At 30.7% G+C, this 17619-nt stretch overlaps 1 protein-coding gene across 1 annotated transcript; it reads right to left on the reverse strand.

Moving 5' to 3' along the window:
• Nucleotides 1-1463: 1463 nt before the first annotated feature.
• Nucleotides 1464-5968, reverse strand: LOC136972191 (putative inorganic phosphate cotransporter). The gene is made up of 10 exons (XM_067266749.1): nt 5870-5968; nt 4814-5044; nt 4575-4749; nt 4369-4502; nt 4153-4302; nt 3957-4089; nt 3743-3846; nt 3692-3710; nt 1766-1855; nt 1464-1690 (listed from the first exon to the last, which is right to left on the reverse strand). Exons 1-10 carry the CDS (start codon nt 5966-5968, stop codon nt 1545-1547), a joined length of 1281 nt encoding a protein of 426 aa, XP_067122850.1. The 3' UTR covers nt 1464-1544.
• Nucleotides 5969-17619: the final 11651 nt, after the last annotated feature.

Below are 17619 nucleotides of genomic sequence, written 5' to 3' on the forward strand. Positions count from 1 at the left end.
AATTTAGCTGTAAATGATCTCAGGTCTCATTGGTTGACGTGGGATTTGTTTAGGATTGAATATGAAAAGATTGTCTTTAAAGATCAGGGTAGTGTTCGTTTGTTTTATTCAGATGAAGGTAATGAAAACTTTATTTAATTTTATTAAATTAGTAGCAGGTAGGACCGGCGTTGCTCGGGTAACGCTGGGCCTACCTGCGATAAGTAACGATAGGGAAAATTGAGATTATTACGTTATAGTCACAAAAGAAAAAAGTAATTTCATCAACGAACTAAATATTTCTAAAGAAAGGTCGAATTTGACAATCGAATGTTCTAATATTGTTCGATTTTCACGACGTGTTCTGCTTTTATCGTTCGATTTTCATCGAATGTTCTAAAGAAGAAAAGTCGAGTAAAAACCGAACTAATGTGTTTAAATTTGAAAATCGAATGTGTTCTAACATATTACTCTTTTTCTTTTTTTTCCAGAGCCCGTAAATCTCGCACGTCGCTTTTTCTCGTTCCCATTGTTACTTAATACTATCACTGTTATTTAGAGATGTTTATTTTATTTGATTTATTTATGTGTTTAATTTCTTGTTTATATTATGTTTTCTCTGTTTCATCTTTTGAATTTAAAATTAAAGTCCGTCTTAACAAGATCATTTATTGCACAATTTTCACTATTTTCCACATAAAATGCGTGTTTTCGACATATTATTAAAGTACAGTTTATGCTTGTATTTTGAGTATTGCTATCCTTACTTCCAGATCATTTTACACACCTGCTTCAGGCCTGTAAATTGGCCGAGAATGTTTGTTCTGTAATTAAAGTTATTGCTGGAAAACTAGAAATGGTGTTTTCTATATTTTATTGTGAAATCTCAGGTTATTAAAAACGAAATTTTTGAGTCGGCTTCTTTTTGGCTACTGTTTACAAAAATTTTGGCTACAAAAGCTTAAAACATCTGGCCCGCTGTCATACTTGAGACAAAAAATTGCCGCTTAAGCGGTTTTCGTTTGACACCCCTCTTATACACTATATTAGACTGCATTTGCTGGGATTCATTTACGACAATCTTTACGACGCATCATACTCTGAGCCGTGATACTTCACATAAGCTGCGTTAAAAATCGAAATTACATTTCCGGAATTGATACAAACAATTAAATACAATAAGTAACATAAAATTGGCATGTAAAAATAGAAAATTTATATCGATCGTAAATTTGAAAAATTCTAAAAAAATCCCCCCAAAAATGGAGTCCGTGATAAATAAATCCAATGATTTGCTGGAATGGTTATTTTAGTTTTTCAGAGATTATGATAAATTGTCTTTAAAATGATTTATACAAATGTGATTCAATTATCACAATCTCTGTCTTATTGTCTTCTGTAATTAAACTAATCGCGTATTTTTCTTCTATCAAAAATTAGAAGCAGGGTTAAGTCAGGGATTGTTCTAGTATAACACGCATAATCAATTCTGCATGCCTTTGCTTCTAATTATTCTATAAGCAGAAGTTTTATCATTCCAAATAAAATTCGATTTATATTCATGATTAATTGTTATCTTGTTTCTTGTTGTCTGTATTAGTGGAAGCCCAAGGTTGAACTTTTGCAGTAGCTCCAAATATAAAAATTACACCACCCAGAATGTAAGCGGAAGACACCATATAGAAAACGTAGCTCCATCGAATCATGTCTCCTTCTTTATAAGAAACATTTATGAATAATTTAGCATATGTTATACAAGTAAACATAAATTTGAAAAAATTTCGACTTACGTTTTCATCTAATATAACTCCAGCAACATAGGGTGAAAATATACCTGCTGCGTTATATAAACTATCAGTCAATCCGAAAATGACACCTAGATACATATTAAATTAAGTAAAGCTTATTAAACATTGAATAAAACATTTTCTGTTATCCATAAATTTTACATTCATTATTGTTTATCCTTTAGATGACAAAACAGTATACACTATTAATTGTATTAGTACTAAGATTACGCTTTATTTTCAGATTTTTAGTAGGTCGGAGATCGCGTTAAAAAACGAACGAGAATTTGCGAAGATTATCCCGAAAATTCTCTGCACCAAAATATTTAAGGTCAACACCATAGATGGGTGCAATAATTGAAATTTGCCTGGAGCTTCATGAACCTGTAACGTGCCACAGTATGACACAAGACCTGGTATGATAGCATCTTCTTTGTGGTTGTGAGGCTCAGTAATTGACTGACAAACCGTAACTTCTGGTACGATTCGTGACAAAAATAGAGATGTAATGACAAATATACAAAAAGATATACATTAAGAGTAGAGTTTAAAAAATCCAAGAACGTGTTCGATAACATTCTCGGCAAACTTTAAAATTGTGTAGTGTTATTTGTTGTCAGCTTTTATTTTAAACACTTTTTATATTATTAAATGTTATAAAATTACAAAAGTGGAGATAAGATTTATAAAAAAAATAATGTAATAATGAGTAAAATGTTCATTATGATCAACCACACTTGAAATATCACAAAAAACCCACGTCCATTTTCTCACCCCTTGAACAGTTAACCACCAAAATATAACAGCATCAATCGTCTAATACACATACCTTGCTGAAATATTCAGACATTTTCGAAAAAAGGCACAAGAGTTATTAAGCTTCAAAGCGAGTGAACAAAACCGTATCCCATTCATACACAAACATTCATACATACAGAAAAATACCCCGCAAGATTAGCCTCTATTTCTAGGTGCTCTGAGTCTAAAAATATAAAAAATCTTTGGTAAAGAGTCATTTTTCTTTTGTCGATCGTCATATCGGCCATAAAAATAAAAATATCTTTGTTGTTATAAATGTCTTTCCCTAATCAACTTGTCAATGTATATATTTCAATCATCGAATACATCAATTGTACAATTAATTTCACATTTGTATAACGCATAGGTTGTACACACATGTAAAAATTGAAAATAATGAACTTCAAGGCAAATTAGACGCTACAGACAAAGTGGCTGTACGTAAATTATGCAAATATGGTTCGTCAAAGTATTCCGAAAATCGTTAGGATGAATAACAAAGAATTTTCTTAAAACTACGCAAGTATTGTTTAGATTTTAAATCGACTGATTATCTGATATGATTTTAATTAAAAAAGTTCAAATATTGTGTTTCAAAATATGTGCATAAAACCAACCTAACATATCTGTAAATAACCACACATGTTCAGAACAATGGATAATCTTCGTAAACAGGTTGAACTGTATTATTTTATTTTTGTATGTGTTCTATTTTTCTTTAACCAATTATATTGGTCTACTCCGTGTGTCTGCTGTATAAAAATTAATAAATTAGATTAAAAACAGGTAAAAAAGATTTTGCGCGCACACCACTTTTTTAATATCATGCGCATAATTATGTTGCAGAAATGAATATTTGATTGGCTTTATTATGTTATCAAGCTTTTCAACACATCATCTGTTGTGTCTGCTTACGAAAATTTTATGCCAAACCGAAAGAATATTGTTTAATTTCAGCAATCCACTGGAACAATGCTGAATACTGACTCAATTTTCTGGCTGCCTGGATGCTATCACCTAATGTCTTTAGAACGAACCGCACACTTTGACTTTTTGTCAGGAAAAACTTCGAGTATGATTTAAGTAAATACAGTGTATTGATAATATTAAGAAAAATAATGACTTACCTGCAAATTCTGGAGCTAAATCAAGAGCTATTGCAATATCGCCGAAACATTAAAGCCAAAACATCCCATTCCAACCATTAAACAAATAATTACATTTGTACTCTCGCATCCTTGAAATGAAATCGCTAAGATGCCTAATGCCGGACCAAACGTAGCTACAGTTGAAAAGGCGTATTAAAGTTTTGCATGAAATATGAAAAGGCGTATTAAAGTTTTGCATAAAATTTAGAGAAAATTTTATAAAATTAAGACTGCAGTTTTTTACCAATTGCTTCGCAAATTTTTTTGATATTAGTTATACTTAAATATTTACGAGATTTCATATAATCAGCAATGAAACCGGAAATAAATATGGCTATACAATCCACGGATACAATTAACGCACTCATTATTCCATTCTAAAACACGAATAATATACATAAATTTGTAGATATAAGGCTTATGTATAAACATGCGCATACCTTCTGGATAGGGAAACGAAGAATAATCTCTAAATATGACGGAATCTTAGTCAATATTATAAAATAACCGAAAACAAGACAAATTTTCGTCATAGTTAGTATGAGTACTGCTCTGGATGTTAAAATTTGTTTCCAGAGAATATTCAACTTCTGTTTTAAGTAAAAATGTATTTCTGAGATATTAATCAAAATAAACCATAGCAAAAATGATGTTACCGTTTCCCCTGAAGCGATGTTTGTTACGCTTTCATTAAGAAACGTCAATTCTTTGTCAGATATTCTGGGATGTTCTTGAGGTCTGTCATAAACTGTGAACATAACACATAAAGATAAGACAATCCCGCATATACCTGTTAAATATACAGATTACAAAAGATAGTCACATAGATACATTACAAAAGCATTCGTTTGTTTTTATTCACCAAATGTGTAGAAGTTGAAAGGCCATCCTATGTCTTCACAGATATATCCTGTCGTAATTAAACCAATAAACGTACCGACTTGCATACCAGAAAATGAAATTGATGATAATGTGGACTTTTCGTTTTCTGGACTCCATTTCCCTAACAGTGTAAGAGATCCGTATAATACAAGACCCTATGATTAAGAAAATACTTATTATTCTTCGGTCTTCAAAGGCAGTGCAGAACTTTATTCTTACCTGTCCAAATCCGAAGATAGCTTGACATAATGATATAACTGAAACACCGACATCTGCACAAAAGGGTGTTAAAATGCTGAATATTGAAGAGATCAATGAAGAAATTATCAACATTTTCTTTGGACCAAATAAAAAATAATGGTCCCTCCAACGAGTTCGGAAAATACGACACCATAAAATTGCACTTCCCAGAATTATTCCTTGAGTAGGTTGTGACCATACATAAGAACTCTAAAAAATAGCAATAACAGTTGATGCACTAAATAAAGGTTTATTACTCACATTCTTACAAACTGATTTAAGAAATAAATTAGAATTATTAACATTGAATATGACAACTCAATAACCTTAATACATCGTCATTAAGAAGATTCTTGCCACACTGCCATACGTCATACACTTAACACTCCGAGACCTAGATTAATTGTAAATACAAACATTCCCAAACAGATTCAAATAGTGTAGTATAGGACGTATAGTATAATATAGTATTCTATAGGAGAATTAAGAATATAATTGTAGAGTATTATTGTATAGTAGAATATGGTATAGCTTATCAGGATGAGTTTTTCCTTAGTCGAGTAAAACATATTTTATCTCAGTATATGCCGATGAATGCTTAACAAATGCTTTCGATACAATTTTAAACTTCAACAGTTTATAAAATTGGATCAGGGTGGATGATTAAAAAAATTAGATGTTTGGATATTCATTTGAGAATTTATAAAGCTGAGAGTGAAGAATATGGTAATATCATCCTTTCAAAGCATTCAATTAATAAGCTTTGTTTGTTGAATATTAAGTTTGGCGGTTTTAATAAGACTTCACAAAGAAAAATAATTCAAAACATTGATATTTCTACGTGAGCCAAAAAAAAAGGAAAGTTTCGAGGTAATTTTTAATTTACACACACACACATACACACAAAAAAGACTACGAATTAATTTAATAATAACTTCAATATAAATTTATAAAACAAGTTTGTGCATGATATTCGCTATTTGTCACTGAAAATTGTTAGTTAATTATTCTTACATTCTATGTTTAGACATTTACCTCTTTGTCACTAGACGTAGAATTTTGCTGAGACATTTCTGGACATTGTTTTGAAGTTGTTGTATTATATATGCTGGAGATGGCTGAATGATTAACCATGGCTAAGATAGCAATGTTCAGCACAGATGTTTGGCAGTGTATTATTGTATACAGTCAAACCTGTTTTTATGCGTTCTTTTTATGTGCGATTTTTATTTGTGCGATTTTTTTAATGCGGATTTTTAATTTGTGCGGTTTTTTTTGTGCGATTTTTTATTTGTGCGGTATAGTTGGCGACTAGTCTCGTGCAATTCGTCATGTCTCACGTTGAGTTATTATAGCTAAATAAACTTATTATAGTATAAATGCACTTATTATAGAAATATTATTGCATGAATATGCGAAAAATGAAATTATTTACTTTTTAAGTCAACAAAACACCACCTGGACAAAAATATGTAAAACAGACGATAGACCAGACGATGCAGTCAAGTGCTGACATCTGTTGTCAATAAATTCTATTTCGTACGGTTTTGAGTTATTTTCTATGTGAGACTTTTTTATGCGGTCCCTGTTGACCGCATAAAAAATATTTTTTAATTGTGTCGCGAAAACTATTATTTACAGCCATTCGTGAAGTTTCGTGAGATTTTTTTCTGCGTTTTTTTTAATGCGGTCCCTATCCCCCCGCATAAAAACAGGTTTGACTGTATATCCAAAATATAGAGAATACCAATATGTAACGAGCCGGAACATAATCTGAAAAGAAAATGTTCGAACAATCGCAAGTTAAAAATTTGAATAAATTTAAAAGTATTAATGTTTAAGTAAAAATTATTTAGAATATTCACATATAATTTACAATTTACGTTATATATCTATTAAAGAACCTCCATCGATTTTAAAATAATACAACATGATTTACTGAATGTTTTCTTAGATGAACAATGATTTCTTTTACATGATGTTTGAAAACACATTTTGAACAAGTCTAAAATTGTTAATTTTCATTGCCTTATTTTAAGATAACTAATACTATTCGTTTGCCCACCATTTGCCTACATCTGTATAACATAACGTGTCATTCGCATACCCTTCAAACAGTAGTTACAGCTCACCTATATTTTGATCAATTTTACATAACATTACCTTAGATTGCGTTATTTACAAAACAAGGTTAATCATTTCTTTGTTCACAATTTACCCATTAAAAAGTTTAATTTGCACACTCTTCAAATAAAGTTAGTCATTTACATTTTGAGTTTTATATAACGACATTCCAAATTACATTTTTGAAAATAACATACTTAACTTTTCTTGTTTTTTAAACTATCCTCTGCCTGCTTTTCACTTACAGAAGTATTAAATATTTATTAATTTAATACTTCTCGAAGTGCAGCATAAATTGCACTAAACTGTACTATTAGCATTAATAAAGTAATTAAAATATGATCGTATTGGTTACTTACTGTGTGGACTGGAAATAGTCTAGTATATATAATATATTAATTTGATTTAAAAAACTCTCATGAAAAACGATTAAGAGATTAATGCACGTCATTAAAGTGATATTAAAATCGCTATAAAAATTTTTTATGCAAATAAAAATTATGAAAAGTAATCATAGTGGCCACTATGATTACTTAGCTTTCAGATGTGTTACCATAGACCGAGGTATTTCGGGCATGATCCATAGCGTTAATTAAATTCGTTGTTTAACGAGGAATTTTTTCCAACGTTTCCTAAGCTTTGAGATGTGTTACCTTCCCTTCCAAGTAAATTATTTTTTTTGCAATATTTGAAATTTGAATTCAGTGTCACATAATTCCAAAAACATCTGCTTTAGAAGCAGCCAATTTTAAACAAATCTTTAGGAAAATTTATATTGTGATACAAAAATAGACGCGAATTCACGAAAAAATATTTTTCTACATTGTTTCAGTCCTTTTGCATTTAGCCATGAAATTGTTTACTTGTCCGTAAAAAGGCTTTCCTAGTACCCACAAAACAGAAATAGGGAAAAGTGGCCTGGGAAAGGTTTCTTGATTTCAGGTTAAGAACCACGTGATTGAAAGAATTTATTTGTAAACTTTGTAATGGGAGGAAAAAATGGGGGTTAGAGAAAAGAGTAGAAAATGGAAAAAGTACGTAAGTTAACAAATTAGTTTTGATTAATTAATCAGAAAAAATCATACCTTTATGTGCCATAATTATATCACCAGGAGAATACTTCCAATACTTTTAAACTATTTAAGATATCTGTTAATATTTAGGAAATTTCTAACATATCATCAGAAGTGGAATAGTAAAGAAGCGTGATCCTGCAATTTAATAAAAATAATTTAACACATTCATCTATTACATTATATTTTATTGACATGCTAATATTGGAAAAAAATTCTTTATATATGTTTAACAGAATAATTTCAATTATCAATTTGAATTTTAAAATATAACGAATTAAACACACCTTTATCTTATATGTAATATTATTAACTATACGACAGAAAAGATTTTAAATTACAAACTCTTAAAGAATAAACGTAAATAAATTCTGAACTTTAAATTAATATTGTGTTTTCAAAGAGCACGGTAACAGCTCAGCCGCAAATCCGATCTTGAAATGGCAAATTTGACCATTAATAATATCTCAAAGATCAACAAACCGATTTGAATGAAATTTAAAATATTTATTGTCTGCAATGGTAGTCTTAAATTCTGAATAAATTCGTTGAATTGTTCTGGTCTTACTCAATTCCAAATTCTGCAATTTTCTACGAGATTTACGAGAGAGATTTTTGCGAAAAACCAAGCTACCGGAAAATCTAGAATGAATGTACGCTTAATATCTCTTTCTAGAGCTGATCACCTTTATCGTGGTTCCTTTTATTTAAAATATTGAGTATTTATAAAATTATAGTTCATTTTTTAAAATGTGAGGTTATGCTGTTACTTTTAATCAATTAATTGATAGAAGCCTAATGATTTAAAAAATATATTTATAAAATAATATGCCATTTTATTTTTGTAATTCTTGTGTATTTACATATAACAAGAAAACATCGCTGGAACCGTGTCAAATTTTACTCTCTAAGCTTTTATGCAAATCTCCACGTTTTGAGGCTTTTTATCTACTGCTGTATGTAGATGAGACGGCATCATCAACCAATTAGAAGTTAGCGGATCTCAACATTATTAAGACACATTGTAGAGCTTTTTACATGCTCGCTATTCTATTTTTCGATCTCATCGCTTTGCTGTTGGCGAATTTTTCGATTAGTTTTAACATTAGAGCAGAGAGTCGTTAATCCGAATCAATTGAGGACTGGGGTAGTTCGGAATAGTGATTTGTTTGGATAACCGATTATGTACAAAAAATATATTAACCTGTCCGATGTTCAAATTTTTCTCTGTTCGCGTGTCGCATCGTGTTGAATTTTCGTCGATTTTAAGCCTAACAAAAATTTTTATGATAATAATCGAGGCTATTGTATCGTTAAAAAATTATTTCTTTATTTTGTACAAAAAATAAATATATTGAAGAATATAAAAACATGAAAATTATACTTTAGAAGTAAATTTAGTATCAAAAACGTTCGATTCAGCTCAACTGAGTCCGACTGAAAATCGTTCGGATAACCGGGGTTCGGATTAACGATTCTCAACTGTAGTTATGAACAACCAAGTGACCAGCGCCGTAACTAGGCAGGTGAAAAACAGGTGACCCGCATAAGGCCAACTTGGAAGGGGGCCCAAAATGCATGTATTTGTTTTAATATTTTTCAAAACCTAATTAACCTCTTAACAGTGGAACAGTCGGACTCGGCGCTACCAGTTAGTTGTGGAGATAAACCGTGGGAATTTTTTTAAGAATTTTCCCACGCGTTTTTCTCGTTTCCGTTTAGGAAAAAATTTTTTAAACAGTTACGTCTTGTAAAGAAAAAATCGTTCTTTATTGTCACATAATTTTTTTATATATGAATTTTTTTCGCGGTAATTTTTTGCTAAAATTTTTTTTTTCAAATTTATATTAAATTCTTTTTTGATTTTCCATCCGATACGATTTTTTCAAAACTTTTGAATTTATTTTCAATTTTATAAAATTTTTTAAAGTTTTAGGCATTTAAGTAATGACGATTTTTTCCAACCTGCGAATCAAATTCAAGAAAATGTAATTGACAGTTAACGAATTTCATCCACAACAATAGAAGACGTAAAGGTTGTTATGACTACAACTGGCGGCCTTTCCCCTTAGACTGAAATGTGGGTGAAGGTCGTCTCGTGTTCTACTTTCTGTAGAAGTGACGTAATCATTGTAAATAAAAGAAAATTTCAGTATATTCTTTTATTTAAAATTTTAAAATTCGTTGTTCAAATTTACACCGAAATATTAAAGCGGATTAAAATATTAGCATTTTGTAAATAAACTTAATTTACATATAATAAATTTAAATGAATTAATCTATAAGAAACAACAAAACAATAAAGAAATGAAGAAATATTTTTATATTCATTTTCACATTTATAACATATGTTATTGTCATTGATCGATATTTAATTTTAAAAACAATTTTCATCATTGGCATGCATCAGAAATAAAAGCATAACTTCCCTAAAACACTTCACTGAGTGGGTCCACTTCACTCTGAAAAAGCTAACAGTTTTATGTCAGAAATCCAATGTGTGACCTACTTTCTCGAACATAGTAAAACAAACTAAGTTACAGTACAACAATACACATAAACGCAAATAAATTAGTAGCTCAATAATACATACCTTCATTTATATCCATATGTTATATCCAAAGGTCAGTTATCCCAAATTGTCGAAAAATAAATTATTTTCAACTTTTCTTTCTGAAATTAAAACTAATTCACAGTAAACTTTACGTAGACAAAAGTAGAACTTATACAATAGTTATATATTAAGTTATTAATTTATATTATATGATATATTACATTGCATATAGTGGATTTGATCCCGGGATCCCGACCATTTTTTAGTCCCGAAATTTTTGGGATTAAGTTTTCCTAATTTCGAGATTTTCAGGATTGACATTACAAACCTGTTTTTATGCGGTCTTTTTTTGTGCGATTTTTTAATGCGATTTTTTATTTGTGCGGTATAGTTAGCGACTAGTCTCGTGCAATTTGTCATGTCTCACGTTGACTTATTATAGGTAAATAAACTTATTATAGCATAAATGAACTTATTATAGTAATATTATTGCATGAATATGCGAAAAATGAAACAGTTTTATTTTTAAGTCAACAAAACACCACCTGGACAAAAATATGTAAAACAGACGATAGACGAGACGATGCAGTCAAGTGCTGACATCTGTTGTCAATAAATTCTATTCCGTACGGTTCTGAGTTACTTTCTATGTGAGACCTTTTTTATGTCGGTCCCTATTCACCGGCAGAAAAAAAATTTTTTTTAATTGTGTTGCGAATTTTTTACTATTTTTTATAGCCACTCGCGAAGTTTCGTGCGACATTTTTATGCGTTTTTTTATGCGGTCTCTATCCACCGCATAAAAACAGGTTTGACTGTATTTTAAAAAAGTTGCAAAATAGACTGCATGAAGCGAAACGTTCAGTGTGAGTGCTCTTAACAGAATTGTTTGCCTATCATTTTAATATAAAACTTCTTGTATTTTGAACTAAAATGATAGGCAAGCAGTTCTCACTGGGTTACCTGTTAGATGACCAGTGCCAAATTTAACAATCAGAGACCCGTAGGCACAAATACGGTGGGGCCCCTTTTAAGAGTAAAAAATTTGATGATTTAGAAAATTTACACAAAATACTTTTAACTAGATTTACTTAACTAGATTAACTGTACTTTTGACTAGATTTACTTAACTAGATTAACTGCACTTTTAACTAGATTTCAACTAGAAAGTTGTAAATTTCATTTTTAAATAAGGTTATTGTAAACATACATGTATTTTATTGTATAAAACTAATTATTTTAATTTAATTGAAAAATACCTATGTAAAATTTTTTTCCCGGAATTTTCCGATATGTTTCATAGGTGTTTTCCCCGGGTTTTCCACAGGCAGAGAAAACAAAACCTTGTGCTTGTGGCCCTCATGATCAGGCCACACTAGGCTGTCGCGGTAATAGAAAAAAAATTTATGTTTAAACACAGTTTTGTGGTGGCCCTGGGCACAGGTGCCCAATTTATTTTTTTTAATATTTAATAACAACATAGATTTTCGAGCGTATGTTTTTTTCCGAAACAGGACACTAAAAGGGTTAAACATATATAAAGAAATTTTTTCGATTAACCCTCGCGGTGCCTGGTGAAGAAATTTCCTCCGAGCGCCTGGTGGAGTCCCACAGACCCCAAAATAAAACACTACATTATATGGCTTGTAGAGATAATTTCAATGTTATGTTAATATATATATATACAATAAGTTTATTAAGACATATTTAGAATAAAACAATCATTGATTTACGTGAAATATTTATTCACACGACTACATAATAAAAAACATCAACTTTTTTTGTTGTAACAAAAATATTAACTTTGTTTCTCTAGAAATCTTGATGTAATCTCGTTGTAATTTAAGTATTTTGAGTTCGTTTTAATGGCACTTAATATAATTATCTGTTAAAGCATAAAAATTAAGCTTCTTCATTTAAAATTTGAAATTGAGAATTCAGGCATTTTTCCCATAGGAATTTCGCATGTCTCATGCAAATAAATCTGGAGCATTTTTTACAGACGCTCAGTAGCTGCTTAAACGTTTATCTGCTGACAACGTAAACGTGTTATAAATCAAGCAAACACAAAAAATACGAATTTTGCACAAAAAATATTACTTACACTTTTGCAACGCGGAGCGCCTGGTGGGGTCTGTGAGGCCCGGCACTTATTCAACCACGTCTTGTTCGCAGGATATCGCGCGATGAACTAAAAATTTTGTGGGGATCGCAAGCGCATGAAGAGAACTGAAGCTACTAATAACCTTAAGTCGCTAACGCAAATATTAAAATAGTTATGAACTTTTGAAAATTAGTCGGGCCTCTCAGACCCCACCAGGCACCCCGAGGGTTAACATGTGAATGAAATATAATGTAATAGATAAATGTGTTAAAATATTTTTATTAAATTGCAGGATCACGCTTCTTTACTATTCCACTTCTGATGATATTTTAGAAATTTTCTAAATATTAACAGATATCTTAAATAGTTTAAAAGTATTGGAAGTATTCTCCTGGTGATATAATTATGGCACATAAAGGTATGATTTTTTTCTGATTAATTAATTAAAGACAATTTGTTAACTTACGTACTTTTTCCATTTTCTACTCTTTTCTCTAACCCCCATTTTTTCCTCCCATTACAAAGTTTACAAATAAATTCTTTCAATCACGTGGTTCTTAACCTGAAATCAAGAAACCTTTCCCAGGCCACTTTTCCCTATTTCTGTTTTGTGGGTACTAGGAAAGCCTTTTTACGGACAAGTAAACAATTTCATGGCTAAATGTAAAAGGACTGAAACAATGTAGAAAAATATTTTTTCGTGAATTCGCGTCTATTTTTGTATCACAATATAAATTTTCCTAAAGATTTGTTTAAAATTGGCTGCTTCTAAAGCAGATGTTTTTGGAATTATGTGACACTGAATTCAAATTTCAAATATTGCAAAAAAAATAATTTACTTGGAAGGGAAGGTAACACATCTCAAAGCTTAGGAAACGTTGGAAAAAATTCCTCGTTAAACAACGAATTTAATTAACGCTATGGATCATGCCCGAAATACCTCGGTCTATGGTAACACATCTGAAAGCTAAGTAATCATAGTGGCCACTATGATTACTTTTCATAATTTTTATTTGCATAAAAAATTTTTATAGCGATTTTAATATCACTTTAATGACGTGCATTAATCTCTTAATCGTTTTTAATGAGAGTTTTTTAAATCAAATTAATATATTATATATACTAGACTATTTCCAGTCCACACAGTAAGTAACCAATACGATCATATTTTAATTACTTTATTAATGCTAATAGTACAGTTTAGTGCAATTTATGCTGCACTTCGAGAAGTATTAAATTAATAAATATTTAATACTTCTGTAAGTGAAAAGCAGGCAGAGGATAGTTTAAAAAACAAGAAAAGTTAAGTATGTTATTTTCAAAAATGTAATTTGGAATGTCGTTATATCAAACTCAAAATGTAAATGACTAACTTTATTTGAAGAGTGTGCAAATTAAACTTTTTAATGGGTAAATTGTGAACAAAGAAATGATTAACCTTGTTTTGTAAATAACGCAATCTAAGGTAATGTTATATAAAATTGCCCAAAATATAGGTAAGCTGTAACTACTGTTTGAAGGGTAAGCGAATGACACGTTATGTTATACAGATGTAGGCAAATGGTGGGCAGACGAATAGTATTAGTTATCTTAAAATAAGGCAATGAAAATTAACAATTTTAGACTTGTTCAAAATGTGTTTTCAAACATCATGTAAAAGAAATCATTGTTCATCTAAGAAAACATTCAGTAAATCATGTTGTATTATTTTAAAATCGATGGAGGTTCTTTAATAGATATATAACGTAAATTGTAAATTATATGTGAATATTCTAAATAATTTTTACTTAAACATTAATACTTTTAAATTTATTCAAATTTTTAACTTGCGATTGTTCGAACATTTTCTTTTCAGATTATGTTCCGGCTCGTTACATATTGGTATTCTCTATATTTTGGATATACAGTCAAACCTGTTTTTATGCGGGGGGATAGGGACCGCATTAAAAAAAACGCAGAAAAAAATCTCACGAAACTTCACGAATGGCTGTAAATAATAGTTTTCGCGACACAATTAAAAAATATTTTTTTATGCGGTCAACAGGGACCACATAAAATAGTCTCACATAGAAAATAACTCAAAACCGTACGAAATAGAATTTATTGACAACAGATGTCAGCACTTGACTGCATCGTCTGGTCTATCGTCTGTTTTACATATTTTTGTCCAGGTGGTGTTTTGTTGACTTAAAAAGTAAATAATTTCATTTTTCGCATATTCATGCAATAATATTACTATTAATGCATTTATACTATAATAAGTTTATTTAGCTATAATAACTCAACGTGAGACATGACGAATTGCACGAGACTAGTCGCCAACTATACCGCAGAAATAAAAAATCGCACAAAAAACCCGCACAAATTAAAAATCCGCATTAAAAAAATCGCACAAATAAAAATCGCACATAAAAAGAACGCATAAAAACAGGTTTGACTGTATACAATAATACACTGCCAAACATCTGTGCTGAACGTCGCTATCTTAGCCATGGTTAATCATTCAGCCATCTCCAGCATGTATAATACAACAACTTCAAAACAATGTCCAGAAATGTCTTAGCAAAATTCTACGTCTAGTGACAAAGAGGTAAATGTCTAAACATAGAATGTAAGAATATTTAACTAACAATTTTCAGTGACAAATAGCAAATATCATGCACAAACTTGTTTTATAAATTTATATTTAAGTTATTATTAAATTAATTCGTAGTCTTTTTTGTGTGTATGTGTGTGTGTAAATTAAGAATTACCTCAAAACTTTCCTTTTTTCTTGGCTCACGTAGTAATATCAAAGTTTTGAATTATTTTTCTTTGTGAAGTCTTATTAAAACCGCCAAACTTAATATTCAACAAACAATGCTTATTAATTGAATGCTTTGAAAGGATGATATTACCATATTTTTCACTCTCAGCCTTATAAATTCTCAAATGAATATCCAAACATCTAATTTTTTTAATCATCCGCCCTGATCTAATTTTATAAACTGTTGAAGTTTAAAATTGTATCGAAAGCATTTGTTAAGCATTCATATGCATATACTGAGATAAAATATGTTCTACTCGACTAAGGAAAAACTCATCCTGATAAGCTATACCATATTCTACTATACAATAATACTCTACAATTATATTCTTAATTCTCCTATACAATACTATATTATACTATACGTCCTATACTATACTATTTGAATCTGTTTGGGAATGTTTGTATTTACAATTAATCCAAGTCTCGGAGTGTTAAGTGTATGACGTATGGAAGTGTGGCAAGAATCTTCTTAATGACGATGTATTAAGTTTATTGAGTTGTCATATTCAATGTTGGTAATTAGGAGTTGAAAGTTCAAATTTGGTACGCAGTTAGGGTATGTCACGAGAACGCACACTAAGAAGGGATTTTTCGAAATTCCTCCCCACGGGGGAGAGGGACAGGATTAAGTCTTGACACTTCCATCAACAATGGAAGTGTGAAGTAAATATAGAAATGTGAAGTAAACAATGGAAGTGTTGCGTAACAATGGAAATGATAAGAGCCCAAACGGTTAAGAGTTGAAAGTTGAAATTTGTTACATAGTTACGGTACGTCACGAAAACGCACACTAAGAAGGGATTTTTTCGAAATTCCTCCCCACGGGGGAGAGGGACAGGATTAAGTCTTAACACTTCCATCAACAATGGAAATGTTAAAGTAACAATGGAGAACAAGAGAAAGCGACGTGCAAGATTTACGGGCGCTGGAGGAAAAAAAAGGAAAAGAGTTATATGTTAGAACATATTCGATTTTCAAATTTAAACAGATTAGTTCGGTGTTTCTCAACTTTTCTTCTTTAGAACATTCGATGAAAATGGAACGAAATAATCAGAACACGTCGTGAAAATCGAACGATATTACAATATTCGATTCTCAAATTTGACCTTTCTTTAGAAATATTTAGTTTGTTGATAAAATTACTCTTTTTCTTCTGTGACTATAACGTAATAATCTTAATATGCGCTATCGTTACTTTGCCCGAGCAACGCCGGGCCTATCTGCTTGTATATGTATAATTCTGAAATACGATCCGTCGTATTGTAATTACGCCGTTATACAGGCGATATAAAAGATATGTATAATGACAAATTCATTAAAATAATTAAATAAAAAAAGAGTTTATTTCAAAAAAATAATTTAGAGATTATTTACCTCAGTAAAAAGTAAGAAAGAAAATAATCAATGTGGAGCTAGAAAGTGATCAATTGCTGAACATCAATGTTAGATATGTAAATTAGTTATTCCATATTTCATATATTGATATATGTTTCACTAGTGTCCGAGTGGAGAAAAGTATTGAGCATTCGTAATCGACCGGATTGGCTCGAGGGAGTATTCCGGTTTTTTTACATATCTATTGGGCTACCCTTAAATTACGAACGCATTTTTCTTGAAATTTTACTTTCTCCTCTTGTACACTTCTTCGGATGTCGAACAAAATTTGATCCCCCATAAAACCTTTATCACATTATGAACGAAACATACAAGAAATTTTAAAATAAATATAATGAAAATCCATAAATTGTATAAAGTTTAATGAAATAAACGAACGTCCACTGAAGCTCAACCCCTCTCCTCCCCCTTGTATTACTTGGTCCAACTTGTGGTAACCCCATCCGTTTTATCCAGTGTGAATGTCATTTGTGGAAAGCCTCTAACACTTAAATAGGGTCCAATTTCCCGTGGAAAATTCTCCTAAAAGACACTGTTACAAAGAAAAAGGATTTTCTTTGGAAGACAGTTCGTGCTGTGTTGCCTTATTCCATCCAATACAATTCATTGATTTTAACGGTTTTTCTTCTGTTAAAAGTTTTGCCAGAAAATGCCAATTTTTGCCACCAGAGTGCACTACTAGAGGGGCTATCTTAGAAAGCCTATGGTCAAACAGGTAAGGGCCGC

The sequence above is a fragment of the Centruroides vittatus genome, unplaced genomic scaffold (genome assembly GCF_030686945.1).
Source record: "Centruroides vittatus isolate TY-2023 unplaced genomic scaffold, ASM3068694v2 contig_2825, whole genome shotgun sequence".
Taxonomy (NCBI): Eukaryota; Metazoa; Arthropoda; class Arachnida; order Scorpiones; family Buthidae; genus Centruroides; species Centruroides vittatus.